The sequence below is a fragment of the Gossypium raimondii genome, chromosome 10, assembly GCF_025698545.1.
Source record: "Gossypium raimondii isolate GPD5lz chromosome 10, ASM2569854v1, whole genome shotgun sequence".
Taxonomy (NCBI): Eukaryota; Viridiplantae; Streptophyta; class Magnoliopsida; order Malvales; family Malvaceae; genus Gossypium; species Gossypium raimondii.
The window spans coordinates 264,162-290,809 of record NC_068574.1 but is presented as its reverse complement, the minus strand read 5'-3'; the positions used below and the strand labels follow the sequence as shown (position 1 = coordinate 290,809).

At 34.0% G+C, this 26,648-nt stretch overlaps 4 protein-coding genes across 5 annotated transcripts; 1 reads left to right on the top strand and 3 right to left on the bottom strand.

The window, feature by feature from the left end:
* Positions 1-205: 205 nt before the first annotated feature.
* LOC105776979 (dynamin-2B) lies at positions 206-11,519 on the top strand. 2 transcript variants are annotated; one of them, XM_012599978.2, is made up of 22 exons: positions 210-606; positions 1,449-1,499; positions 1,583-1,703; positions 1,858-1,950; positions 2,500-2,561; positions 2,716-2,833; positions 2,959-3,301; positions 4,048-4,195; positions 4,372-4,473; positions 4,572-4,691; positions 5,283-5,366; positions 5,466-5,593; positions 5,730-5,814; positions 5,919-6,084; positions 6,970-7,046; positions 7,170-7,226; positions 8,900-9,035; positions 9,119-9,270; positions 9,757-9,870; positions 9,945-10,012; positions 10,262-10,434; positions 11,090-11,519. In XM_012599978.2, exons 1-22 carry the CDS (start codon positions 460-462, stop codon positions 11,332-11,334), a joined length of 2,790 nt encoding a protein of 929 aa, XP_012455432.1. In that variant the 5' UTR covers positions 210-459; the 3' UTR covers positions 11,335-11,519. The 2 variants fall into 2 exon arrangements, with proteins under 2 accessions (XP_052478238.1, XP_012455432.1); XM_052622278.1 differs by lacking the exon at positions 11,090-11,519 and having other exon boundaries at positions 206-606; positions 10,216-10,428.
* A 449-nt stretch (positions 11,520-11,968) lies between these two features.
* On the bottom strand, positions 11,969-18,738 carry LOC105777474 (uncharacterized). Its single transcript, XM_012600769.2, has 12 exons — positions 18,613-18,738; positions 18,092-18,238; positions 17,635-17,817; positions 17,371-17,453; positions 17,040-17,238; positions 16,249-16,370; positions 15,717-15,783; positions 15,039-15,089; positions 14,231-14,283; positions 13,707-13,917; positions 12,606-12,776; positions 11,969-12,306 (listed from the first exon to the last, which is right to left on the bottom strand). Exons 1-12 carry the CDS (start codon positions 18,673-18,675, stop codon positions 12,247-12,249), a joined length of 1,410 nt encoding a protein of 469 aa, XP_012456223.1. The 5' UTR covers positions 18,676-18,738; the 3' UTR covers positions 11,969-12,246.
* Positions 18,739-20,569: 1,831 nt separating this feature from the next.
* Positions 20,570-23,053, bottom strand: LOC105777967 (NADPH-dependent pterin aldehyde reductase). Its single transcript, XM_012601505.2, has 5 exons — positions 22,726-23,053; positions 22,550-22,619; positions 22,165-22,358; positions 21,212-21,384; positions 20,570-20,999 (listed from the first exon to the last, which is right to left on the bottom strand). Exons 1-5 carry the CDS (start codon positions 22,954-22,956, stop codon positions 20,930-20,932), a joined length of 738 nt encoding a protein of 245 aa, XP_012456959.1. The 5' UTR covers positions 22,957-23,053; the 3' UTR covers positions 20,570-20,929.
* Positions 23,054-24,343: 1,290 nt separating this feature from the next.
* On the bottom strand, positions 24,344-26,265 carry LOC105778538 (protein YIP4b). The gene is made up of 3 exons (XM_012602264.2): positions 25,651-26,265; positions 25,151-25,225; positions 24,344-24,736 (listed from the first exon to the last, which is right to left on the bottom strand). Exons 1-3 carry the CDS (start codon positions 26,155-26,157, stop codon positions 24,476-24,478), a joined length of 843 nt encoding a protein of 280 aa, XP_012457718.1. The 5' UTR covers positions 26,158-26,265; the 3' UTR covers positions 24,344-24,475.
* Positions 26,266-26,648: the final 383 nt, after the last annotated feature.

Below are 26,648 nucleotides of genomic sequence, written 5' to 3'. Positions count from 1 at the left end.
TGATTTTATGTGTCATTTATGGTTAAATTAACAGTTTCAATAATAAAAGGACTTGATTGATATAACATCAATAGTTTAGGAATGTAATTAAAATATTTTAAAGTTTGTGAACTATTTTAGAATAAAGGTCATAGTTTGTGATGCCTGCTGCATTTAACTTTTAAAGAATTGTTTCAAATTTGTTTTAAAAGAATTGAATTTAAACCATGACCAGAAACAAAACCATCATTTTCATTATTTATTCATTTTTTTCAACCATTTCGATGAAAGAAATCGAAATTTGAACTTACGAAACCGAAAATTTGAAAACAACTATAAAAAAAATCGAATCTCCATTCGTAAAAAATTCACAGAAAAAGAGTGAATTCAGATCTAAATCTAGGGTTTCTGTTAACCTCAGTTTATATATTAGTATAAGCTTCGATCTCTTTGGTTTTTGTTTAAGGGAATCGAAGAAAAATGGAGGCGATCGAAGAATTGTCGGAGCTTTCGGAAGCGATTAGACAAGCGGCTGCTGTGCTCGCCGATGAAGACGTCGACGAGACCTCATCGTCGTCGTCTAAACGCCCCTCTACTTTCCTAAACGTCGTAGCTTTGGGCAATGTCGTATGTTCTTTTTTTATTCGATCATTTATTTTTTAGCTTTTGAAGTTATCTGTTGGATCTGCTCGATTTTCTATTTCATTTAGCTGCTAAAGATTGGAAATCTTTTGGCTGCTTTGGATGCTGACGGAGAAATGAAAGCCAACTAAATGCTAATTTTCTTTATGGAAAATTCTATTATTGGGTTGAATTAATGTAATTGTTCTAGGATGCTATACTTGTAAATCGGTTCTGCATATTGGATTGCTAATGTTGATATGGTTGATAAAATCTAGATTTATTGGGGAAATGTGAGAGCAACACGATGGCTAACATTGTATTTATTTTTCCTAAAGGTGCCTTTTTATGCTTTGCTGTTCAAAGCTGAGGATGTTTCTTAGTCGCTAATTTCTTATTGATTAATTTGACTGCTCATTTGAATTGCTTTTAAATACTCATTCTATAACAGTTATCAGATCTTTAGGCCTGTTGATTTGAATATGAAATACACCTTTTCTTACCTGCTGCATTTCTATGTTTTAAAGTTGCTAGTAGTCTTTTTTTGGTTGTGACCTAGTCAGCACCCTTGTTTTCATCATTCTTTAGTTATTTCAGCACCCTTGTTATCTGAGGGGGGCATGATTAATTAATCATGCATGCATTTTTCCATGTTAAATTTGTGTTTAGTTGATCTCAGCAGGTACCTTATTGAATAAAAACTTCCTAAAAATGGAAGAAGCAACTAGTTTGTGTTGCAATAAGCATGATCTTGTCCTATCATGATTCATGAGATGTTGAAATCTTCTATTTTACTCATTCTCTTTCAAACTTTAATTTCTTTTATTTTTTCTGGATGTACCAAATAGGGGGCTGGTAAATCTGCTGTCTTGAACAGTCTGATTGGACATCCTCTTCTGGTATGTTATATTTCTTTTAGGCTTTTGCATTTTGTTGAAAATTCTTATTTTCACAGGACTTTGCTTATCATAATTATTGACAGCCAACTGGTGAAAATGGTGCCACGAGAGCTCCCATCAGCATTGATTTGGCTAGGGATAGTTCTTTAAGTGCTAAGTCAATCATCTTGCAAATTGACAATAAATCTCAACAGGTTTCAGCAAGTAAGGCCTCCTTCATTATTTTGGTTGCTTCTTTTTCATTAATGATGTTGCTTGTTTGCACCTGGAAAACATGCACCGTTCTTCATCATGCACCTTGGATATGGTCTTGAGTGCTCTCTGACTGCCCGTCATCTTTCGAATTGGTGCACCTTAGGTGCACTTCGGCATTCTCTGCAGGATAGATTAAGCAAAGGTGCATCAGGCAGGAGTCGTGATGAAATATATCTGAAGCTTCGTACCAGCACAGGTCAGCCTTGATGTTGTTGAATTGTATTATTGATTTGACGTGGTCTCAGAATAGGTATAAATAAAAATCTTTCTATCAGAGGTTCATTGAATTTTGATTTCATATGATGTTTTGAAGATTGTTTTTCTTTTCAAATGATATATTAGATGAGCTTGTGCTTTTTATATACTAGGACGCCTTCTTAGAACTAAATTTATCGTCAATGGCTGGATCGTTTACAATTACCTAGGAATTTTAATCAGAGACTTGACAATAATTATTTGAATGGGATTATTTTTATCCATGAAGATTAATCTTTGAAAAGAAAATATTTCCTTTGCTTGGAAAAAAAGCAATGGTAAATGTCCTCCTGTCTTGAAACCAAATAGGACAAACATGTTTCATGAATGATCTTAACGTTTCACTTTCCCTTGCCTCCTTTTCTCATGTGAGCATGCTTAAGATACATTCGTTTATGTGCGTGTGTCTATATATATGCATGTGCAATAAAAATATTCTTTTTCATTTTATAATTTTTTAACAGTTTTTCCTCCTTGTTCCCTAACACAGCCCCGCCATTAAAGTTGATAGATTTACCTGGACTTGAGCAAAGAATTGTGGATGAATCATTGGTGAGTGGCTCAATGCTATTTCATCTTGGTTTTAAATTTAAACAGCTGGACATTCTGATGTGTTAATTGTATCTTGGCTCTTTATTTTCTTGGCCAGTTTTTGAGATGCTTTGTTTGGTTGGTTATCTGACAATTTCTCTGGCTTTTCCCTCAGCTTCGTGAATATGTTGAACATAATGATGCTATTTTGCTCGTTATTGTGCCTGCTGCTCAGGCACCAGAAATTTCATCATCTAGAGCCCTCAGAATTGCAAAGGAATATGACTCAGAAGGTGTGGATTTTTGGTGCTTGCATATTCAAATTAATCTTTTTTCCGGGCCAAAAATGATAAAAAATTACTTTCCACTGTTATTTTTCCGGATTCCTAATATTTTACTGTATTTTAATTGATGATAGGTACCAGAACTGTTGGCATTATTAGCAAAATTGATCAAGCTGCTTCAGACTCTAAAGCCCTTGCAGCAGTTCAGGCTCTCTTGTTAAATCAGGGGCCGCCTAAAACTTCTGATATTCCATGGGTTGCTCTAATCGGTCAGTCTGTTTCTATAGCTTCAACTCAATCTGGAAGTGCTTCATCTGACAATTCTTTAGAAACTGCTTGGAGAGCGGAGAGTGAAAGTCTAAAATCTATTTTGACTGGAGCCCCTCAAAACAAGCTTGGGAGAGTAGCTTTGGTAGATGTCCTTGCTGGCCAGATACGTAACCGAATCAAACTCAGGCTTCCAAATCTACTTTCTGGGTACTTTCTTTCCCCCCCTTCCCTTTGCTCCATTGTTACTGTTTATGCAAGTAAGGAAGTAAACTAAATTGCTACAGTTTTTTGGTTACTGCATTATCCTTTCTAATACTGCCTACAAAGTAGAAATGTTGGTTTAGTAGACCCTAGTTTGCTGCTGAATTGCTCTTGTTTCAACTCCCAAGGTTTAATGAGAGAGTTTTCAGAGACACATTAAAAGTTTTTGCTTTCTGAATTTGTGTAAACATATATTTGCCTCTAAGTCACACATTGTATTTAAAAGCTCTTGGTTTCAGTATAAAAGATATGTGTACTACCTCTAATCAAGCTTAGTATGATATTAAATCGGGAATTGTTATGAGTTTGACTGTTCCAACAGCTTGAGAGGCACAGTTGGCAAGTGAATTATATCAATGTTAAGGTTTTCTATTTTATTATTAGATATCAAATATATGTGAGGTTGATAGTATCACACTAAACCACACATCTGGCATCTTTGCAGCCTCAGTTGAGACAATTCTTTGTTATTGGTTAGTATCATTTTCAATTTGGGTCCATAAATGTTTCCCTTTTTGTAAAGATACCATTTCTTTGCATTGTAATTGATAGAATCCTTTTTCTCAAAACTTGAGTTTGGTTGCACTGAACAGTTCAAACTATACTTGGTTTTAGACATATGCATCATTGAAAGAGTTCATATTCTCATACCATTTTTTAGGTTTGTTAGTCTTCCTTTCTTGACATGACAGGCTTCAAGGGAAGTCTCAAATAATCCAGGATGAATTAGTAAGGCTTGGTGAACAAATGGTTACTACTGCTGAAGGCACGAGAGCTGTTGCTTTGGAGCTGTGTCGGGAATTCGAGGACAAATTTCTGCAACACATAACGGGTGGTGAAGTGAGTTACTTCTTTTTCGAGTGAAGTGGTCATCACTGGGCAATAAAGGGCTAAAGAAATGTCTGCACGAATTTTAAAAAAAAAACTATCATAGACAAATCTTTGAAGTGTTTATTTTGTCTTTCTCTGTGTCCTTCTCTACTTGTTTTAATCCTCCCTTACCCCATATTTTTCAGGGAAATGGTTGGAAAATTGTTTCTAGCTTCGAGGGAAGCTTTCCTAACAGGATTAAACAGCTCCCTTTGGACAGACATTTTGACATGAACAATGTCAAAAGGGTAGGTTCTATTATCAATCTGCATTCAATTTTTGTGCTTTCTTAAGCTGCTATGTACCTGTTGGGTTTCTTTTAATGTCATATTGATACTTCTGTCAGATTGTCCTAGAAGCAGATGGTTATCAACCCTATCTAATATCTCCAGAGAAGGGTTTAAGATCTTTGATAAAAGGTGTCTTGGAGCTAGCAAAAGAGCCATCTCTTTTATGCGTTGATGAGGTACATCTACATTGTGGCTCCATACCTTTTCTTCCATGAAAAAGTTTATTCTTTATGGTTGTTTCCTGTTTGTTGCATTGTTGGGAGTATAAAAGCTTTTATGTTTTCTGCATCTGTTTTCTAAATGTTGTATGAGTGTTTGCACAATTTTCTGCTATTAATTTGATAAGTGAGGAAATGATGTTTTGTTCTATAGATGTTTCGGGGCATATACCCTAGCAAAGTAACTATGAAGGTAGGGTGCCAATAACCTAATTTGCCATGTATTAGTTTGATGATTATTTTGTTAAAAAGTTATCTAGTTGTTAATACAGTGACTTGGCTCCGTTTTAATGTCAGTTTAGCAATAACCTTGAAGCTTAAATTGATTGGAAATACATAAAATTGTCTACTAAGCTATACATCTCAGTATGTTTTATAATACATCTCACTGTAATAATTACAAGGCTGTTGTGAGAACTTTCTGCTGTTTTAGACAAGGTTATTGAAATGTTTCAGGTTATAGCCCCTGAAAGATAATCTTGCATGCGATATTCATTTCAATGTGTTTTTTTCTCTGTTTTCCATTCCTTTTGTTGCTTGTCCAAACAGGTTCATCGTGTGTTGTTGGATATAGTTTCTGCTGCTGCAAATGCTACACCTGGTCTTGGGAGATACGCTCCTTTCAAGAGAGAGGTAATGATGCATTGCTGCTATTCATAGATGCTTTCTGGATGTTAAGTTTAGACTAATGGATGTGAAATACTTTCTTTTCATTAAAAATAAATTGACCAGGTTGTGGCAATTGCTAGTGTTGCACTTGATGGTTTTAGAACTGAAGCACGAAAGATGGTAGTTGCATTAGTGGACATGGAGCGTGCTTTTGTTCCCCCTCAGCATTTCATTCGTCTGGTGCAGAGGCGGTATGTTGAGATAATTTTTCTTTTTCATCGAACGGTTTATATATATATTGTAGCTTTCCAGTTTTGTTCTTCTATGATTTAAGCAAAATTTCCTTTTTTCTTTCTTTCAATTTCTTTGTCCATTACTTTTCAATAGAATGGAGAGACAACGACGGGAAGAAGAGGTGAAGAATCGGTCCTCCAAGAAGGCATCTGATGCGGAGCAGTCAATTCTAAATCGAGTTTGGACTTTGCTAAGTGGCTTTGATAGATATTTTATAATATTAAGCTTTTTGGTGACTACATTTCTCTAACAGACTGATTGTTTCTTCATTTTTCCTTTTAGGCATCTAGTCCTCAAACTGGTGGACAACAACAATCTGAAGGAAAATTTGAAGGAAACTTGAAATCGCTGAAGGATAAATTCAGTAAGAAAGAAAAAGATGTACCACCGGCACCGCCAGAGGGATCGGCCCTAAAGACTGCTGGACCTGGTGGTGAGATAACAGCAGGTTAGTATCAAACTGAGCTTCTGGAAATTATATTTATGAAATTTCTTGTTTAATCCACTATCTAGAGTCATTGCCTTGAGCTTCTTCCCTTTCCTATGATGCCCTTCCTAAATCATATGCCTATAGATTGAGTTGTCTGATTAGAAGAAAGTATTTATGCTTGTGGAAATGTCAAATTTAAAGCAGTGGTCTGCTAAATAATGAACATGTTGCTGACTTGATGTCTCTCTCAGGAGCAATGCCACAATATGTTAGCAAGGGCTCTTCACCCTTCTGAAATTCCCAAAACAAGCAGGTTTTAGTTTGAATCTATGGAACTTTATGTCTATTTTGTAAAATTGCTTGCCCTGATGACAGGCAGGGATCTTTTTGAAATTCTAGAAATATTTAAGGTCGTGACTTTAACAATGGGTACAAAACACATAGCATGCAAACATCTTCATTTTCTGTAGCACATGTACTAGTCTTTACAACCTTTCAATAGTCCCAGTCGTGAAATGTTCTAACTTCACATCTCCCTATCTCGTTCCCTCCCTCTCATGTATAAGCTGCAGTGAACTTGTATGCATTCACTCCTTAAGCTATGATTGGTAGGAAGGATGAAAAGGAGTAAGGATGCTACAAAGTTAGAAATCTGGGAATTTTAACCGTTGGTTTAACAAGTTTTCCATCCTTTCTGCCAAGTAAAGCGTTAGTTTTCTTTCTCAGAAACTGTTAGTACTTCTGTGGCTTATCTGGTAAGATAAGTTGAAAAAGTTAGGAGGGAAAAGGCAAGTATTTAAAGTCTTTTCACATGCAAATACTATGCAATTTTGATTACAACTATTTGTTTGTCAGTTATTGAGCATATTTTGGATTAGCATCAATTGTATTTTGTATGTGCAGGTTTTTTACTGAAGAAAAGTGGAAAAACCAATGGGTGGAGTAGGCGATGGTTTGTTTTAAATGAGAAAACTGGCAAGGTTATTGTTTTGTTCCTGTACTAGTTCTGGTTGTATCTATCTTTGCATGCGTGTCTATAGTTGATGATCCATGTTATTTTCTCTTTGTTCAAGTATGTTGCTTAACAGCAATCTTTGCTGCAGCTTGGTTACACAAAAAAACAAGAGGAAAGGCATTTTCGCGGTGTCATCACATTGGAGGTATGAATTGAACGTCCATTTCTTCTGATTCCTGGATTCAAGTTGGTCATTTGATTGAAGCTATAAATCTTACGCCTTAGGGTATGTTTGGATGGGGGTACTTCAATTCAATCAATGTTTTCAAAGGTCAGGATAGTGAATTTAATTGCCTGGGTAAATTTAAGAGAGAGGTTCCAAATCTAGGAGGAATTTCAAGAATGGATTTGAGGTGAATAAAATATTTGTCATTCTAATTTATGGTAACTTAGGAGTTCACATTCGTGTTTCGAACATAAATTCCAAATGTCCTTTTCTATTAGACTGCCCAAAATATTCTTAATGCATACTTTAACTAAATTACTTATTTATTTTGGTAATATTGGCTGGAGAATCCCTAATCCCCATCTTGGGCAATCTTAAGGGTACAGTCACATTCACTTGGGTTATTTAAGATTTTTCTCCTGAGTGGTCCCCACAAGGGTGTTGATAAAGAAAGGGAACTTCTTTCCTTACCAATTGGATAGCTAAATTTGAGTAATTATACATCGGTCTTAAAAAGAAAAGAACTAGAGAGTTTTGTGTGAGGGAGAATTTTGATCTTGATTTGTATATTGAAATCCTAATATTGCTGATTGTGACTAGAGAATTGTTAGCTTTTATGTTGCTCTGATTTATAGATGTAATCTCAATAACAGTGTCCATATTGAAATAGATAGGTTTTGAATTGTGTGTTTCCCTCTGTTTTATTTTTTAGTTTCGTGTTATTGGGCTTTCGTTTCAGTATTTGGGCTGTGTACTGCTTAGCTTATGGATTACTGTGTTATTGGGCTTAGGTTATATCCAATTCAGATTTTTTAAGTGTGCTGCTCATGTTATTTTCATTCTTATTCTGATGGGGGATATCCTCATCATATCCCGTCTGGGAATAACCTATTCCACTCATTTCCCGCTTAAAAATTATCCCGGTTGACAGTTATTAGTGGCCGGTTCATGTATTTTAAGCGTATGGACCGGGACACTTGTCGACTTTATTCCGGCTGGAGGATATCCCATCGCGGGATACGCCGGTCGGGGATATCCCATCGCGGGATACGCCGGTCGGGGATATCCCATTCCAAGCATATTCTAGTCCCCATTTTTTGAATTGTTTAAATGTTTAACAAGAAAAGATAATACTGGTATAAAATTTAAAATAGACACGTGTCAGTCAGTTGTTTAAACTGGAGCAGAAAAATTAAAATTTGTGCAGGGGCGTTAGGTGATGTGACAAGAAACAAAACTAAGTTTGGAAAGGAGCAATAATTAAATGATACATTAAATAGCTTCCAACGTCTCTCTAAATTCTTGATCAGAGACGTTTCTTTCTCCTTTAAGTCGTGTCTCCTTTGTCTCCCTTTATTTTTATTTTTCCTTCTTTTTCTATTGTTTTCTTTATTTTCTCTTCCTCCCTTTTTTTACTACGCCTGTTCTATCTGGGTCTCTTTCCATTTTTTTTACTGTCAATTCTTTTCTAGCTTTCGTGTAACCATATGCCAGAAAAACACACTCGCTACAGCAGGAAGAGAGTTTTCATAAGAGGGAGAAACTCTCTGCCGTTTCTGGTTTTTTTGTGATATTGAAATCCCCTTCTTCATCGCATAGTGATTTCAGGTCATCTACATTAGTGGCTACTTTACTAATTATTTGATCATCAGGAATGCAACATCGAGGAAGTTGCCGATGATGAAGGTGGCTCATCCAAAAGTTCCAAGGATAAGAAGTCATCGGAAAAGGAACCCAGTCTTGTTTTCAAGATAACGAGCAGGATTCCGTATAAGACAGTCTTGAAAGGTTTTGCAAGTTTTCTTAAATTGATTTTGTTTTTCTTACACCAAGTTGCATGCCGATTATATGCTTCAATTTTGTTTTTGCAGCTCATAGTGCTGTTGTCTTAAAGGCTGAGAGCCTTGCAGATAAGACTGAGTGGTTAGAAAAGTTAAAAAATGTTGTTGAATCTAAAGGAGGTCAAGTGATGGTTGAATCTGCTGCCCCTCCCATGAGGCAAAGTCTTTCTGATGGTTCACTTGTGAGTTATTCTTTAGTTCCAATCGGTTTCTTTTATCTTGTACTTGTGCTGTTATTATGCTTGGGTTGCTTGCGTTGTTTGGTACTTCTTTATTGATTCTTAAGGCATTTTGATTTAGGTTGTTTTTGCTAATTTGATTTGATCGAATTTTAGCTATGAATCAATCTTTTATCGACTTGCATATCTTTCTGTCAGGAAAAATAAAATTTCAAATGGTGAATTTTTTTTCTTTTAGGTACTGTCAAAAGGAAAATTTAAAAGATATAATCACCTAGAATATTTTTAGCACAATGGAGAATATTGTTCCTTTTCCTATCATTAATCTTTTGCTCCTTTTTACAAGCAATGAATGAACTGTTTTGAAAAGAATTCGAGAGGGTGGCCAATGTGCTCTGCTAAACCGGCACAAAGCTGGGATATGGATCATCTGTTAAAATCTTGATTGTCAAGCACACCTCTTCAACATTACGCATGTTTCCCTTGCAGGATACGATGGCAAGAAAACCTGCTGATCCTGAAGAAGAGCTTCGATGGATGTCCCAAGAAGTGCGTGGTTATGTTGAAGCTGTTCTTAACAGCCTTGCTGCCAATGTTCCTAAGGTCAGTTTATTCTCCTGAATGACCCTTTCTATTTATTTTGATATATCATTTCTAATCATCATTGTTTTAAGCAGGCTGTCATTCTTTGCCAAGTGGAAAAAGCAAAAGAAGACATGCTTATTCAGTTATATAGCTCCGTTAGGTCAGTACTATTTATTTTCCCTAGTTTGCAAGGAGTGAAAAAGCACCCTTTTTTTGTAAAGAACTATGCCTTTTTAAGAATTTCATGACGGTTGTATCAAAGACATGCCATTGACATCCATGCATGGTTGTTGAAAGTCGTTCTTGATTTTTTTATCTTTTACTTTTTTGTGTATATATTTTTATGGTTTATTGTTGTTTCAGTCTTCTTTGGGGGAATAACTTTACTCTCTCATGCTTTGGTGATCAGTGCCATAAGCAATCCCAGGATTGAAGAATTGCTCATGGAGGACCAAAATGTAAAGCGCAGGAGGGAGCGTTACCAGAAACAGTCCTCTCTTCTTTTGAAACTTACAAGGCAACTTAGCGTCCATGACAATCGAGCTGCTGCTGCCTCCAGCTGGTCTAACGGCAGTACAGCAGGTATATTTTTTGTGATTCTATTTGCATAATCGAATGGAGTTTCCACATACATGGTTACATGCATGTTATTAATATTATGTGCCTTTTGCAAGCCTTTTATTTGGTATAATTGATCTATGTTACTTGTACTCGGGATGAGACTCGGAAACAGTTATGTGCCTACTTTGGGTATGTACAAGATCATCTTAGCTTTTCAATGCATCTGGAGACACGGGTTTTTTGGGGAAAAAATGAGGAGTGAGGGCAACATATAATTTGACACGGATTTATAATTTACCCATAGCATGCTTGTTTTGTATTATAGTGATTTTATTTTAGGTTCAAATATGCCACTCTTCCCAAATTTGGAATTTAGTTCCTCTACTTTTCAGGTCTAACTGTTAACACTATTAAAAATTATTTTGTTAAATTCAAGTTCATTACAACGTTGTGGCCTACTGAGTGAGTATTTTTTTTAATTCAAGATGTGACACCAACAAACTTAATGAAAAAATTATAAAAGTATTTACAATTGGACTTGGATTTTGAAATTTGAAAAATGGAGGAATTAAATTTTAAATTTGGGAAGAGTATAGGGATTGATAGCATATTTTAAGCTTTAGTTTACTCGTCTTTCTTGAACAACTATGGATTTTTTCTCCGTCTTTTATGCTAGATGTGGAAAGCAGTCCACGGACAAGTGCAGCTTCATCGGGGGATGACTGGAGGTCTGCATTTGATGCTGCTGCAAATGGACCTGCAGGCTCTGGTAGACATGGTTCAAATGGTCATAGTCGACGGTATAGTGACCCAGCACAGAATGGTGATGAGGGTTTGGGTTCAGGTTCAAGCTCCAGCAGCCGTAGGACACCGACTAGGTTGCCACCAGCACCACCACAGTCTGGTTCTTACAGATACTAGATAAGAACTTTATAAATCGCTTCCATTCATGCATTCATCTTTGCTGCGCATTTTGATCTTTGTCGTCGAGCATTTCTCGAGCTTAGATTATTTCGAGTAGCATTTGTAGAGTTTTAGTTTTGACATTGTTGTTGGAAAAAGATTGGGTTGAAAAGGAAAAGAAAATTCTCGTTTCTTGTGTAAAATTGTGGTTGGGAAAAAGTTAAAATATCTAAAAGATGATATATATCATGAGTAAGCTTTTACTCAATATACTAAAAAAATTATTTAGTTTTAAATAAAATGAGAAAAATACATTTAAAAATTATATGTTATTATCTATAAATAATGTACTATCATAAAATCTGTGTTTGGGTTTAGTTGTAAAAAATATTTTATTAAATTTCATTTAGCAATTTATATCTATAGAATTAATTTGGAAAGGAGCAAATTCTAATTTCTGTTATATTTGTGTGGTTGATACATTTTCCTAACAAATATTTTCATCGAATTTTAACTCATCTTACAAAATGTATATATTTAGAGTTGAATAATAGGCAAATTTGCCACTTATTTCATATATTTTCCATTGCTCCTTTTACAATTCATTTCAATAAAATATATAATTTCTAGTCCAAGGCCAAACCCATACTCATGGTTTGTACTACTTGATTTCTCATTTACTTGATAAAAAAAATTCATTGATTATTTTCTGAATAAAGCTCTTGCTGATGTTCAAGAGTTTTTGTTTTAGAGCCAAACTAGAATAACTTACAAACATAGATGTCTTGTTAACATCTCTAATTACATTAACATTAATTATTCTACTACAACATAACATAAACAGTCTCAATTTGCATACAAATTTCTCACAACCCCTTTCAATGTTATTATGCACGATGGCTTTTCAATCAAACTTCCAGCAACTCTCCGTTAGTGTATGCCCTCCTTAAAGGGACCAGATTCATGAAATAGTTTCATAACAAGGTCAACCTGCAAATTCAAGTCAATTAACTTCCAACTCAATATCAACATGCGTGGAGGACCTTATACTAGGAGTCATTTTGTAGTTTGCCCCCTCTATTAAAATAATGAGAAATAGGTAAAAGTGCCACGTATTTTTAATAAAAAAATATTAATTTGCTCTTTGATTAACCTAATTTACCCATTTTTGTTGAGTAAAAAAGATAAAATGCAATTTGATTTTTAGTACGGGGCCTCCATAATAAACTTGTAGTATTTTCATGTATTTGGAGGAATTTTGAAGGTAACATCGAGTGTTTTTTACATACCTGATTTGATTCTCGAACCAGAAATTCCCCTATGGCCTGCTTGAAACCCTCATCGATAAAGTAATGACAGCTATAAGTCGGCACCGGCAAATAGCCTCGCTGAATCTTATGCTCACCCTGAGCTCCAGCCTCTACTGTGCTTAGATTCAACTCGATAGCCGCTTCGATTGCCTGTGTAGAAAAACAAAATCTTAATATACTAATGAACCATGTTAATCATAATATGTCCCACACAGGAGTGTTCAATGTGTTCCAAGTTTTTTCATTTATTAGCGAGTCTTGGAAGGTCATATCTTGTTCGAATGGATACTTAAAAGTAAAATGAAAAGTCAAAACAACATAGCTAATTAATTCCGATTAACTCCTCTAGTTTACCTAGTTTCTCTCTAATTCTATTTTCAGTCAAATTTCTATTACCTATCTCCTTTGTTCCGCATCACCACCATCGGTAACTTACAGTCAAATTATGCTATTAGACCCTGTACTTTGAGTAAATTGTAGATTTAGTACTTGTACTTTAATTTAGTCATTTTTAGTCCCTGTACTTTTAGAGTTTTAAAATTTTAGTTCTGACCAAATGTCAACTATTAAATTCATTAAAGTTAAGTTGTATCATTTTCAAAATTAGATATGTCAAACATATTATCGTATGTGGAATGACATATCAGCTTGCCATCTCCACATATTACTCACAAGAAAACCAGTTAATAGATTTAATTGCTATTGTTTAAATTAAGACTAAAATTTAGAAATCCAAAAAATATAACAACTAAGAATGATCTAGTTGAAAAATATGGACTAAATCTCTAACTTTACACATAATACAGGACGAATAGTAGACTTTAACCAAACATATTTAATTGCTACTGTTTGTTCAAGACTAAATTTTCAAAATTCAAAAAGTATAGGGACTAGAATTGATTGAATCAAAGTACATGTACAAAATCCACAACTTAACCAAAGTACATGGTCTAATAGCAGAATTTGACCACCATTTTTCATGGTTTGTAGTTCTGAGAGTGCAATTCATGTTTGAGGTAATTCAATACTAATAAAAGAACCGTTTTCCTTCATTTTTAAAGGAGTTTTTGAGATCCGAACCTGATAATAACATGCTTCAAAATGCAAGCTCGGATAATAGACTTGAGGGTCACATCCCCATAAGCGTCCATATATAGTATCGCCTCCAATGAGATTCAGAGCTCCTGCAACAAGCTCGTCCCTTTTTTCGGCAACTACGAGTAACACATCATCTCCCATCTTTGATCCCATTTCGTGAAAGAAATCTCTTGTTAGGTATGGACTGCCCCACCTATAAAAATTGAGAGTACGCTTCATGCATCTTACAGAGAAAGAAATCTGATATATGTTCATCAAAATAGTCTAGATCTATGTTATAACTCTTTATTTTATAGTATCCGTGTCCTACACATTTTCAGTCAGACATGAGTATGGGACATGACTTTCTTAGAACTTCCCAAATATATGAAAAAACTTAGAAACAATTGAGCATACTCGTGTTGGATATGGGTACCCGTATCAAACACAGGATTCGGAGTAACATAGAGCTAGAGTTACTAAAAGTTACATAGAAGTCAAAAGAAGGTTTCAAGATAAGAATTAACTTATTATCAGTAGTATTCCGGTAGAACTTGTAGAAGGAATCCCAGTGATTGGCCTGTTAAGATAGCAATTAAAAAAGTAAGTAATACTTTTTACGGTTTCTTGCTGAATAATTGTAGTGAAAGCAGTGAAGCCCATTGTGTTTGTAGAAACGAAATATTTGATATAATCTGCTCAAAAGATATTAATCATGTTACCTTTCAACCCCAAACAGCTTGAAAGGGTAAAGCAAAAAAAAAAAAAACAGAACCCCATTAATTCGAGCCTATGAACTAGTATGTAACTAAGTGCAAATACTGTGTATAAGGCACATGCACATAGCACATGTGCATAAAACAACTTAAACCAGGTTACTTGCAAGAAAATACCATATTTTACTTCGTCTCATTCAATGATATTCAGCATATACATTGACATACGGATACAAATACCCATGCTACTCCAACTCTTCATTTTCTGAAGTACCTGTGTCCGGCATCCATATATACATATGTTTCGGACATAAGAATTGGGCGGCAATCCTCCAAATGTATAGGAAAATATAAATAAAATTGAGCATACCCGTGTTAGACATATACCCCACCCAACAGTCATCCTTGAGTCTGAGTAACATAAGTCTTAACCACAATGCAAACTTAAAAGTTCCAGTTTCTTTTGCAATGCAACCAGCATTTTTCATTGATCCACATGGAGGGCTCAGCAAAACTACGGAACATGCTCAAGGGTATGTCCAAGGGTATATCACATGCATGATCGAAGAAATAGTTAAGTATCAGCATATATGTTTGGAAATATTACAGTGCTATCTACCTTAATTTCATAACCTCTGAGCCGTTTCATTGTCAAATCCTGAGCAGGAATCTGCAAACAGAAAAATCACTAAGATAAAATCAATCTCGCAAAGACAATGTCCTTGAATGCAGGAACTACCTAAGCAGGATATCTATGTTTCCAACAAAGACAGATAACCTACTTATTAAAGCCAAATAGACAATAAACAAACAAACAAATGTGCCAATAATTTTGAATTTGTTCTTTGACATTATAACTGAAAATTTTTACTTTTAAGAGTTTCAAAGATCTAGAACTAAAATATTTCTTACGAGTTACGAAAGCAAAGTCATCCAGAGCTCTTACACGTGGTCTAGGTGGTGCTATGCTACTTCGACTTGAATGTGAATATCAGATTTTTCTAAGTTTTTCCATATATTTGGAGGATCCTTGAAGGGTCATATACTCATATCGCTCTACCAATATGTCAGACATGAGTACTTTTTTAAAACATAAAAAGTTGGAACAACATGGATGTGGTTTATAGTACAACCCCAAATTCAGTTAACATAGCAGCAAACTCAGTTATAACTACAGATAATATTATAATACTCAAGAGTATTCATTCAAGCACTAACTCAAGATTTGATGCAAGATCTCATATTTCAGATTTAAGTAAATAGTTATTAAGTAGGGCTATATGAAAAAGATGCAGACCTTTTTGCGCTCTTGACGGATATTTTTCCTTTTACTTTGCTTCATGTCCATCAAGAACTCGTCAAAACTGGGGCATGAAGAAAGAATTTACAGTGTTTTAATTTATACATTAATATGAAAGAAAAGAAATAATTCTGTCAATAGAAAGACATTAGGTAATAAATGTGACAAAAACAAACTTCTACTTTACAATTTTCATACCAAACAAATACAACAAATACCATATCATGGATTTTCTCTATAAGATAATGCATTGTCAGGCCCTATTTGGCATGTTTCTGGCTTTATATTTTGACTACCTCTTTAGAAACAAGGAGAGTTAAAAGATCAATTGCTTTCATTTCTTCCCGTGATTGATATGTTGTTATTTATAAGCACAAAAACCAGCCAATTACACCAGTAGAATTGATGCCAAGATTTCAGCTTTAAGTCAAATATAGAACAAGTTGGCATAGACTATAGCTGTTAACCGTGTACCAAACTAAAAGCCAATGTTTTATCATAACCGAGAAACAGTTCGGGCAGCATTAACCTTTTATAGTTGCGATTCTTCCAGTGGTATTGCATTCCAATCCTCTGTAGGAATCCTCTATCCTTCAGTTTGTACCATTCGGCTTCAGATGGGAAAGTAATGTGCAGAGAGGAAACCTGAGACTGTCAGAAGAAAATAAATTGTATTAACGTGGCAGCAAAAATAGAATTTACAAACAAGATCTTTATTCTTGGGATTGCAAGATAATATAAGTCATGGTGAAAAAGTTAATTCGTCGCTTAAATTGCCATAGAGAACAAAAGCAAATGGGTTGGAAAAGTAGGCCAGATATTGAGATATGCTCTAGATTGCTCTAGCCAGCAGTGGTTGTCTTGTTCCTGCAGATCTCTTCCTGGTATAATTCTTCACTCATTAATAGAATTTAACCGCTTTTTTAAATCTTGTTCCCTATTCTCATTTCCGATGGTAGGGTCAGTAAAAGGCATTTGCTAAATGAAGTTGGTATTCCCTATTTGCATTGGCTCTTTCGGTTCTTCGGAAATGTGAGATAGATTTTCCTTATTTTAGGCAATCAGTAGCTTCAGAATACTAATGTAATATCTCCTAACCATTCTTAACATAGAGCTCTTCTACATCCACTCCAACATAATATCAAGATCTGGTATGACACAATGAACATGGCGTTTCTTAGAATTAAAACGGTCACATTGATGTCTATCACATTAACAAGGCCATATTTTAACCAACCAGCCCCACTAAAATCCCATAAAACCCGTGATTAACTGATAAGATAATGCATTCAACATCGAATAATTTGATTCATACATTACCTTCGCTGTCAGATCCTTCAGAGCAGTGACTATAACGTCAAAAACTTGATCCTTGAATGATGTATTCCGTACTAAAATCCTAGGACCAGTCACTGGAGTGAAAGGCACACAACACTGGAACTTTGGGTAATATCTTGCTCCAAAACTATAATATGCATCTGCCCAAGAATGATCGAAAACAAATTCACCATAGGAATGGCTGCAAACCCAAAGTATAAGAGATGAGAAAATAGCAAACCGACAAAGTGGTTAAACAAAAGATTTTGAGAAACATAGTGAAGAAACTGCAAGAGAATTTTCAGTATGGAGAACAGAATAATAGATGCTAAACCTTTTAAGATAGAGAGGAGCAACACCTAAAATATTTTCAGATTCATCCTTAGCAATGATATGGCTCGGCATCCATCCTGTTTCCTGAAAATTAATTTTCAAATAAACATTTCAGATATTTCGGAAAATTCAGAATTAAGTTTATATATGTGCATGAACTTAAGTCAAGCTGCATATCTTGCATATATAAAAACAATTTTTTTGTGAGAAGTTACAATGCTAAATCTGGCCAACATTAAGCATGTACTGAGCTGTGATTCCTAACCTTCACTGCGCAACCCGTCTCTTCCAAGCTTGAAAGGAAACCATGAGAAAGAAATGGATTGAACTTTTCAGGACCGGTAGCATCCAGAGCGCAAGAATCCCATTCATGTGAAGAAACGTCCAGAATTGAGGAAATAATCGATACCGATACCTTCTTGCCCTTTGTCGGGTTCTCTTTAAGTTCCTGGAGCGAGAAATAATAAGTTAACATTAGGTGCAGTAACAGCCTATATTGCCATAACTCTTCACATAAAGCATCCATGTCCGACATAGTTATGAGATAAGACCCTCCAAAGATCCTTCATATACAGGGGGAAACTTACAAAAGAATAAACATACACATGTCGGACACGTGCTTGAATTTAACACACCCGAGCTGAAGTAACATAGGTAGCTGCTTAACACAGCCAGATAATTCCAATATATGTAGTTTATACAAGATCATGAGATAAGAACACCTCTGTTTCTGACCCTGTCAAAGTGAAATCCCCCAAAGAAGAATCCACAGGTTGATGCTTCACAGACTTCTTAGATCCCCAAAACAGTGCAGTGATTCTAGATGCCTGCGTCGAGATTTCGATGCTTCGCAGAGATACTGGCTTCCCCTACAATTTCAATTTCCAAATCCACAAGAATCAATTCATCAGCACACATAATGCGCCACTGAAGGAAATGGCGGGTAAAAAATAAAGTTGGGAAAAAGAAAATAAGGGACTAATCATCATCAAATTCAAACTTAATGAAGTAAATAATTACTGGGTAAGAGAATAAGGTGCTAATTATCATCAAATTCTTTAAAGAAACTAAATAAGGAACAAAATATCATCAAATTCAAACATAACAATAGTATAATGAAAAAAGTATTTTCCTACCAGACTTTCCAAATATAGAATATAATAGAAACAATTATTGTTAATTAGTTTTTCGCTAAGCTATAAAGAAATGATTAAATAAATAAAGAAGGAGAATTTGAACAGACAAAGTTGGAAGGAAATTGGCCAATGAATGGGGAAGGCTTGCAGTAGCTGAGTGCTGCCGCCATAGCCACACTCTACGCGCAATGCAATGCTCGCCATTTTCACTTCAAAATAGCCATCAATTTATTTTTCATATTTTCAAATAAATAAGGCTAATTTATTGACACGTGGACCTATCTTTTATTTATATTTATTTGTTAAAAAAAGTTTTGCATTGCCTTTAACTAACTCCTGTATGTGCATCATGATCGTGCGATGATAAAATAGTAAAATAATTTTTAATATTTTTATAATTAAAATTTTAAAATAAAATATTTTTATTATTTATTTTGATTCAGAGCCAACCGTACAAATTTGTGAACAGGTCTATTGAAATTATTTGAAAAAAAATGATGATAAGAACTATGTGATTTATTTTAAATATTTTAATTCTAATATTACAAATTTACAATTTTTTTTGTAAAATATTTAAATTAAACCGGAGGCAAAATAAAATTTGAGTTTAAGTTTAAAACTTGAAAAGTATAATAATTTTAGGGATAAATATTAAAATTATATTTATGTGTATTGTTATGTATGAATATATGAAATTTTGATTTGATTTAATTTTTAGAAATCACTAACACCGTTATCAAATTAGCTCTATTTTTGTAGATATTACATACACAAATAATTATAACAATCCAATATTTGTACCAAAAATTAATATAATATGAAAATAAATGTATTTATTTACAATTGAATAAATTAAATTTCTAGTATATATATGGACGATAAATAAATGATTGTATGAAACTGTGATTCCACGTTAACTCTATCTTTTTCCAATAGGAGAATGACAAATCATAATTTTTCTCCAGATATTCAACATTTTTAGTTGGATTTAAATTTTTTCAAGAGGAAAAAGTTGAATATTAAGAGAAAAAATCTGATTTGTCATTCTCTTATTGAAAAGGGATAGAGATAACATGGAATCACAGTTTCATTCAATCTCTTCTCATGGACGATAATGAAATTTTCATATGTATAATTATCCCAAATAAAAGTTCGTGTAACAAATTACATATTGAAGCAAAATTTATATAAGAATTTGATGTTTATCCCATTAATTAAATAAAAAACTTTGTTTGGTATTTACTATATAATCAATTATCTATACCATTAACAAAACCTCTTATTGAGTTGGTGTCACCCTTAATCGAGTCACCAACTTGAAATGTCTTTCCATTATTAAAATAAGTAATATTATTTGAGAGTATTTTAATATTTTCACTTCCGTTATTAAAATAATATTATTCAAGGCTATTGTAATCTTTTCACTTTAAAAAATAAATATTTTAATCTTTTCACTTTTAAAAAACCAAAATGAGTAATATTATTCAAGTTTAATCTTTTACTTTAAAAAACTAAAAAGATGTCAATAGTAACTTTGGACCCACAATAATTATATTAATAAGACCGTTAATTTACCACTCAATTAAAATTTTATTTAATATTTTTATACATTTTAATTTTATTATACACAGCTTTAATAAACAATTTAATCATATTTTTTTATTTTAATAACATATACATTTAATGTGTTATTATTAATTAGTTACAAATCATAGTTTAATTATTTATTGTATATTATTTTTAAATAGATATTTAAATTCTAAATTTATAATTTCTATACACATATGATGATCTATATTCTATTTATTCAAATAAATTTATAAAAACTATTAAAACACTTGCCGGAATATAAAATAAAATTAGTTCGAAAAAGCAAAGTAACACGCTAGATAATACAAACTATGCTTTCCCTCCTAAAATATAAAAATAAGGGTTTCTTTCGATAACTGGCATTCCAAAACAAGGTTCTTTCAATAACTGTACCATAGGTACAGAAGTAATATGGTGCAAGAGATAAATTCCATAGCCCTATGATTAAACAATAATAAGTAAATGAACAAGATCTAGAAAAGTATCAGAATTCGACATAATATTTTATCATACAATCATCCGTACCACAAGTAACTAGCTTCAAAGTTACGAAAAAGTTCGATACAAACTGATCTTCGATGTACCGGCAATACTAAATGAGTCGTTGCAAGTAAACTCTTATAATTTTCAGCCAAAAAAAGACCTTACAATGTCTACGTAATAGAAGAACTTGATGCTAATGAATAATGAGACATGCGGTTAGAGAAATGGGACGGATATAAAATGATACAATTTGTTCATATGCAATGCAAGGGACTTCGTGATTTGATTGTTCAAAGGCCTTTATCATAACTACGAGATAAACTGAATCTGAAAAGGCCAGCTGTATTTTCATCAAACGGTGAGGGACGCACCATTGTCTGCTGCAGTAAGATTGAGTATCATTGTAGCTGCCTTCAAAGACCTGTCTTCCAATGAGTTGAATTAAAAGACCAGTTTTCCGAAAACTATTTGATTTTATGGGTTGTTGATGAATTTAAAACGAAGAGGAACATATGTGAGCATCCTCCTTTCTATATGACTCCAGAATATAATAAAATTGGCATTACGGAAAAAATGCAGAACTACATAAACCAAGGAAAAAACATATTTAACTCTTACTAAAAAAAAAAATACCATGCATCAGGTGTCTGATATCCCGAGGCTGAATTTCCGAAGCAAGATTGAAGCATCTCGGTATTTATCACACCAGGACTAAGTGCTACAACAGCAAATCCATCAGGCATCTCCTTTGCTACTGCTCTGCTTAAACCTTCAACAGCCCATTTTGATGCACAGTATGGTGCAACCTGTTGAGATACAAGGATGTTCCGAATTTCATTCAATAATTTCAAGAACAGAACAGATCTTAAAAGAACAAAATATGATCCCTACTAAGGATAGTTGTAGATCAAATATCAACATTTTTTGTAATATATGAATCATTGTAACTACTTTAAAATCCAAATTAAATAATATTATCCTCCAAATATCTGAATCTGCCAAAATATCCGAATTTAGCAAGTCAAAAAATTTTAAAAAGTAAAGTAGCTAATCAATTTGTATATCAGAACCTGTCATCCCCAAAAACAAAATGGATTCAGAAAGAGGATTCAATTTCCTATCAACAAAAGTAAAGCAGATTCAAATATAGGACTAATCAAGATATCCAAATCCACTATAAGTAACATAGATTCAAAAAATAAATATCATATCTAAATACACAATATCTAAATTTGCAAAAAGCAGATAAGATATCTACAAATACTAGAATCTATACAATCCAAATGCCATCCCTACTCCTCAACTTGGCAGCCATGACAGGCAACAGCCATAAGGAGTTAAAAGAAGAACCCATGTCCTCTGAAGCTAGACTTTTTCATGCTTCCTTCTAAAAGCTTTAGAAAAACATTCAACTACCTATAAATTCATTTTTGTTGTTTACGACAATGGTTTCTTCATTTCATGTAAACAACTATGAATTTTTGTTCAGCTATGCCTTGGATGATTTCCTGTATTAAACATGACATTCAAAAAGGAACAATTCAAGATGTACAAAAATGTGTAGAAGATGGAAATCATGAATTTACCAAAGCAGCACCAGATCGTCCCCATCCGGAAGACATATTAACAATAATCCCTCGACTTTTTGGAAGCATCAACGGGATAAAATGGCGTAACACATTTGCAATCCCTTTTACATTAGTATCAATCACAGTATCGAACTCTTCAACAGGAACCTCCCAAATTCTATTGTTTTTATTGATTGTACCTGCATTGTTTACTGCAAATACTTTATAATGTTAGTAAAGACCAAAGAGGTGAAGCTATAGGAATTTAAGCTCAATGAAATGCCCTAAAGCTATATAGGTAGTACGCATTATAGTTCCAGATAAAGAAACAGCTACAAAGCTAATCGAGAAAATTCAAAATTGTTTCGATTTAAATTTTGTTCGGTTAATAGCATTCAATTACCGATTATGTCAGGTACAAACTTCTTTTCCATCATCACTCGGGCCAGCTCCTTAACGCTGTTATCTGACCTCTGCAAATCCGAAAAAAGAGCGCGAAATCATATCAGTAATGAAAATCTGAGAGCTGCCAAAAAAAAAAGAAGTTACAGAAATGAATCGAAGAACAACGGGACGGACCACATCGACATTGAGGAGGAGGTGACGGTCAGGCGACGAGAGCTCCGATTGGAGGGAATTGAGTTTTTCTTGGGCGCGGGAACAACCGATTACAGTGTGGCCTCTCTTGGAAAGCTCGACAGCTAAAGCTCTACCAAGCCCTTTGCTCACTCCGGTAATCAACACCGTCTTAGCTGCAGCCGCGGCAGCCACTGCCGCCGTGTTCGAAGCGCTAAACGACGCCGTTGTCATTCCTCACTCGTTTTTTTTCTCCTTTTCTCTCCCGTGAAAATAACAATTAAAAGGAAAAAAGTAAAAAACAAGTAAACATACGAGCAAAACGGCCACATGTCCATTCTGACCTTTTCTAAGAAGTCTCGAGAGTTTTTGTGTCTTTAATAAGTTTAATTGTTCTTTTTCTGCCAAAAGAAAATGTTTTTTTTTATTAATTTTAATTTATAATTGAATTTAAAAATAGTATGAAAATTAAGTTGATTTTTATTTAATATAAGAGTACCTTAATTTTAGTTTGTATCTGACTTTAAAAGTAAAATTCGATTAAGCTCAAATTAAAATTTCAAACATTAATTACAAATTGACCGTGATTAAAGTTTTCGCCTACTACTCAAATGAAAAAGTTTAAACTTTATCCTCTCTTCATATTTATACTGCATTATAAAAAAATTCATATTTATAAACATTTAATTGTTATTCAGGGATTTCGATTCTTTGATTATTGTTTTCAATGGATTGTTTTGTTAACTTAATTGGTTGCCATTTTAATTAAAATTAATTAATTATTTTACAAGTATTATTTTGTTTTTTTTTAAATAATCTAGTAAAATTTGTTAATGGAAAAGCTAGAAAACTTAAGCAGCCATCAAAATACCTATCACCCTTAAATTATCTCCATACCTAATACTAGCGTTTGATTCGGTTTTATAATTTTTTTCAGTTGTTACTAAAATACATTTAATTCAAGTTAAAAAATTATAATATATACAATCGAATCGAATCTTATTTTATTTTTATTTAAATTAAAATCAATTTTTAATCCATAGTAATCAGGTGGGAGCTGCCCTATACTATCATATACTACACCCAACAAACCGAGGTGGTATAAATCGACAGGGCAAAAGTTTGATGTAGTAAGTATATCATATACCGCAAATGAGCCTTCAAAGAGATTGTGTTAGGCAAAAGAATACATTGAACAGCATTGACATTCCTATCTAATCTGCATATAATTTTTGGCAAAATATCATGAAGATTTTTATCCTAGGAACTAGAATGCATTTTATTCTCTATATTAATAAATAAATAAATAAACAAATAAATAAATTATTATACATTAGATAAAAGAACGAATTAATTATTCTGTTAAAAATTTTATCCATTTTTGCTATTAAAAACTGATCTTTGTACATCAGCATGAAATACATGTGACACACCACGTGTCACTGTTCGGTTATTCCGTCAACCACACCAATTTTTAACAGCACAAATGGATGAAATTTTTAATAAAAAAATTTAATTTACTCTTTGATCAAACAGATAATGATTAAATTGCTCATTTATTAAATAGATGGGGTAAAATACAATCTAACTCCTGATACATTCACCTATAATTTTTCAAAACTCATTTCAAAACCTTAAAGCGAATAAACTTCAAACAATAGTGATGGCGGTGATGAGAAAACCAACCTATACATAGGTAAGAAAAACGAGATCGAGAGCAAGTGCTTTCGCGACCCCTTAAAGGGAAGGAACTTCAATCAATGGCGATGATGAGAAAACCGACAGACAAGTACATAAGAAGGACGGGGTAGAGAGCAAGGGCTTTTCGATTCGGATTAACAGCCGAACTCATGAAAGGATAGGCAGCCCATGAGCTCCAAGCCAATGCCAAACAAACGATGATTACTTTAGCTACCACATTGTCCTTTAACATACAGATTAAGGCTCCTACATCCAAAGGGAATAAGCAATAACCTAGTAGACTCAGACTTTGGAAGAAAATGATATGCCCACCCTGAAACATGCATATTGTGTTAGGCAAAGCTTTTTGTACCGATATTTCAAAACAATAGTATTACTTGAATTCCTGTGCAAGTGGCAGGCATATTGTATTTTAATGGAAGAATTTTGGTTCAAACCTTGATGACGACATTGTTAAGAGAAACAGCCACTAATTTCAAAAGAATTAGTCTTCATGAGTTCAAAAAAAAAAAAATGCCCAACACGTTTAACTTCTCTATCAAAAGGGGATGTTACTTTAAGAAAAATGCAGAGTGAGACCAGCATAGGATATTTGACCATTCATAAATGGGACTAGCCATGCCGGAAATAACATTCCAAAGTTTCAATTTTATTTTAAAAATCATGTATTTAAAGATAACTTCGTATCTGTTTTTGAAAATATATCAGACAAAGAGAGGGGCGTTACCAGTAGTAGCACATTCAACGTTAAGATAACAGCACCAGCTGCCAGCAGTGCAAATGCAACAGCAAATACCTGAGACTGCAACATTTTTACGAGAGAGAGTTTCTATTAGAGCTATTCATGTACTTGGCCTCTTCTTGGCTCAATTTTTTTTTGAAATCCTACGTATAAAGCTCATTCGGCCGGGATTCGAATCAGTCCGATTAACCCAATCCTTGAATAGAGTTGCTTTCACGTAGAACAATTATTATTTTCGAAATCAGTGCTGGAATTTAAGAGATTTCATTCATTTATTTGTATCACATTGTACTTGTAATTTGCTGAGAATTTTTTTTTATCACAAATTTTATCAGATTTTAGACAGTCAAGAATTTGATAAGAAATCAATTCATCGTCAGAAAATTAATCAAACAAACAAAATTTAAAGGAGAAAGAAAATAAAATGTAAAAATTCAAGGAAAAAGAGAAACATAAATGGCAAATCATTCAGTGAAACAACGAACCTTCTTAACGGAGGCAGACCAAGAGAGCGCGACTCCCAAGAAAACAATAAAGAAAAACGGACCCCAAAGATCCCAATCTCTCAACGCTTTTCCTGGATCTTCTCTAAAAGGATTAGGAAACACTACCAGCTTCAAATTACTAACGATCCTCCACAGATCTCTTTTCACCGTATCCAAAACGGGTTCAGTCAATGTATTCGGCGGAGGACCAAACCCATTGGCGACAATGCTGCTAGAATTACCAACAGGTGGAGGTGGAGGAGGAGCGGCGGGGACGGATTGCAATTTTTGAAGGGAGGATGAGGAGGAGACAGGTGGCGGAGGAGGGATATTAGAGGAGATGAAAGGGGAGGATGACGGTGGTGGAGTGGTGGCGGGATGCCGTGCAGGGAGGACGACGGCGGGGCCTGAATGAACGCTGTCATCGATTAAACTTCGGATCTCATCGATATCGGATTGGGAATTTGATGGGCGGAGTGGGATCGTATCGCTGTGGGAAATTGACATCTCTTTTTGGAAAATTAACAAATTAAAAAAATGAATGAATGAATTTGAAAGGAAATATTAAAGTGAGAGAATGAATGTTTTGTTGGTATTTTGCAGTTTTTATTTTTGGTTCTCTTTCTTTGTCGTTGAGAACTTATTGTTCTGTCGTTTTAATTCTGGCGCCAAATCTCGCCTTTTGCCACGGATTAATATCGGGATAAATTAACTTTCTGTCATCAAATTTAACAGGTGTTTTCAATTTGATCCTTGAACATTTTTTTTATGCACCTTAGTCTTGGAACTTAGTAATTTTTTGGTTCTTAAACTTGGATTTCGTTATGGTTTGGTGGCTGGACACTCTAAAATTGTGTCAAATTATAACAAATATTTTTTAAAATATATAAAATCTAAATTATAAAAAAAATATTAAAATTTAAAAATTTTAAGTGATGACATGATACGATCTCAATCTGCCAAGTCATAAAATTTTAATGAAGTCCAAGTTTAGGAAC

Bases quoted from the DNA above. Each gene is read 5' to 3' on its own strand.
- LOC105777474 (XM_012600769.2), bottom strand. From the start codon at position 18,675: ATGGCGGCAGCACTCAGCTACTGCAAGCCTTCCCCATTCATTGGCCAA. The intron at 15,784-16,248 runs GTTAATGCTGCC...TTCATGCCCCAG, and splicing joins AAGAATCGCAACTATAAAAG to TTTTGACGAGTTCTTGATGG. The intron at 14,284-15,038 runs GTAGATAGCACT...CTATCTTAACAG, and splicing joins TCAGAGGTTATGAAATTAAG to GCCAATCACTGGGATTCCTT.
- LOC105776979 (XM_012599978.2), top strand. From the start codon at position 460: ATGGAGGCGATCGAAGAATTGTCGGAGCTTTCGGAAGCGATTAGACAA. The intron at 3,302-4,047 runs GTACTTTCTTTC...TTGACATGACAG, and splicing joins CTTCCAAATCTACTTTCTGG to GCTTCAAGGGAAGTCTCAAA. The intron at 5,367-5,465 runs GTAATGATGCAT...TAAATTGACCAG, and splicing joins ACGCTCCTTTCAAGAGAGAG to GTTGTGGCAATTGCTAGTGT.
- LOC105778538 (XM_012602264.2), bottom strand. From the start codon at position 26,157: ATGTCAATTTCCCACAGCGATACGATCCCACTCCGCCCATCAAATTCC. The intron at 25,226-25,650 runs GTTCGTTGTTTC...AAAATGTTGCAG, and splicing joins GGTCTGCCTCCGTTAAGAAG to TCTCAGGTATTTGCTGTTGC. The intron at 24,737-25,150 runs GTAACGCCCCTC...TGCATGTTTCAG, and splicing joins CGTTGAATGTGCTACTACTG to GGTGGGCATATCATTTTCTT.
- LOC105777967 (XM_012601505.2), bottom strand. From the start codon at position 22,956: ATGACAACGGCGTCGTTTAGCGCTTCGAACACGGCGGCAGTGGCTGCC. The intron at 21,385-22,164 runs GTAAATTCATGA...GTATCTCAACAG, and splicing joins GACGATCTGGTGCTGCTTTG to GTTGCACCATACTGTGCATC. The intron at 21,000-21,211 runs GTATTTTTTTTT...ATTGGAAGACAG, and splicing joins TATCAGACACCTGATGCATG to GTCTTTGAAGGCAGCTACAA.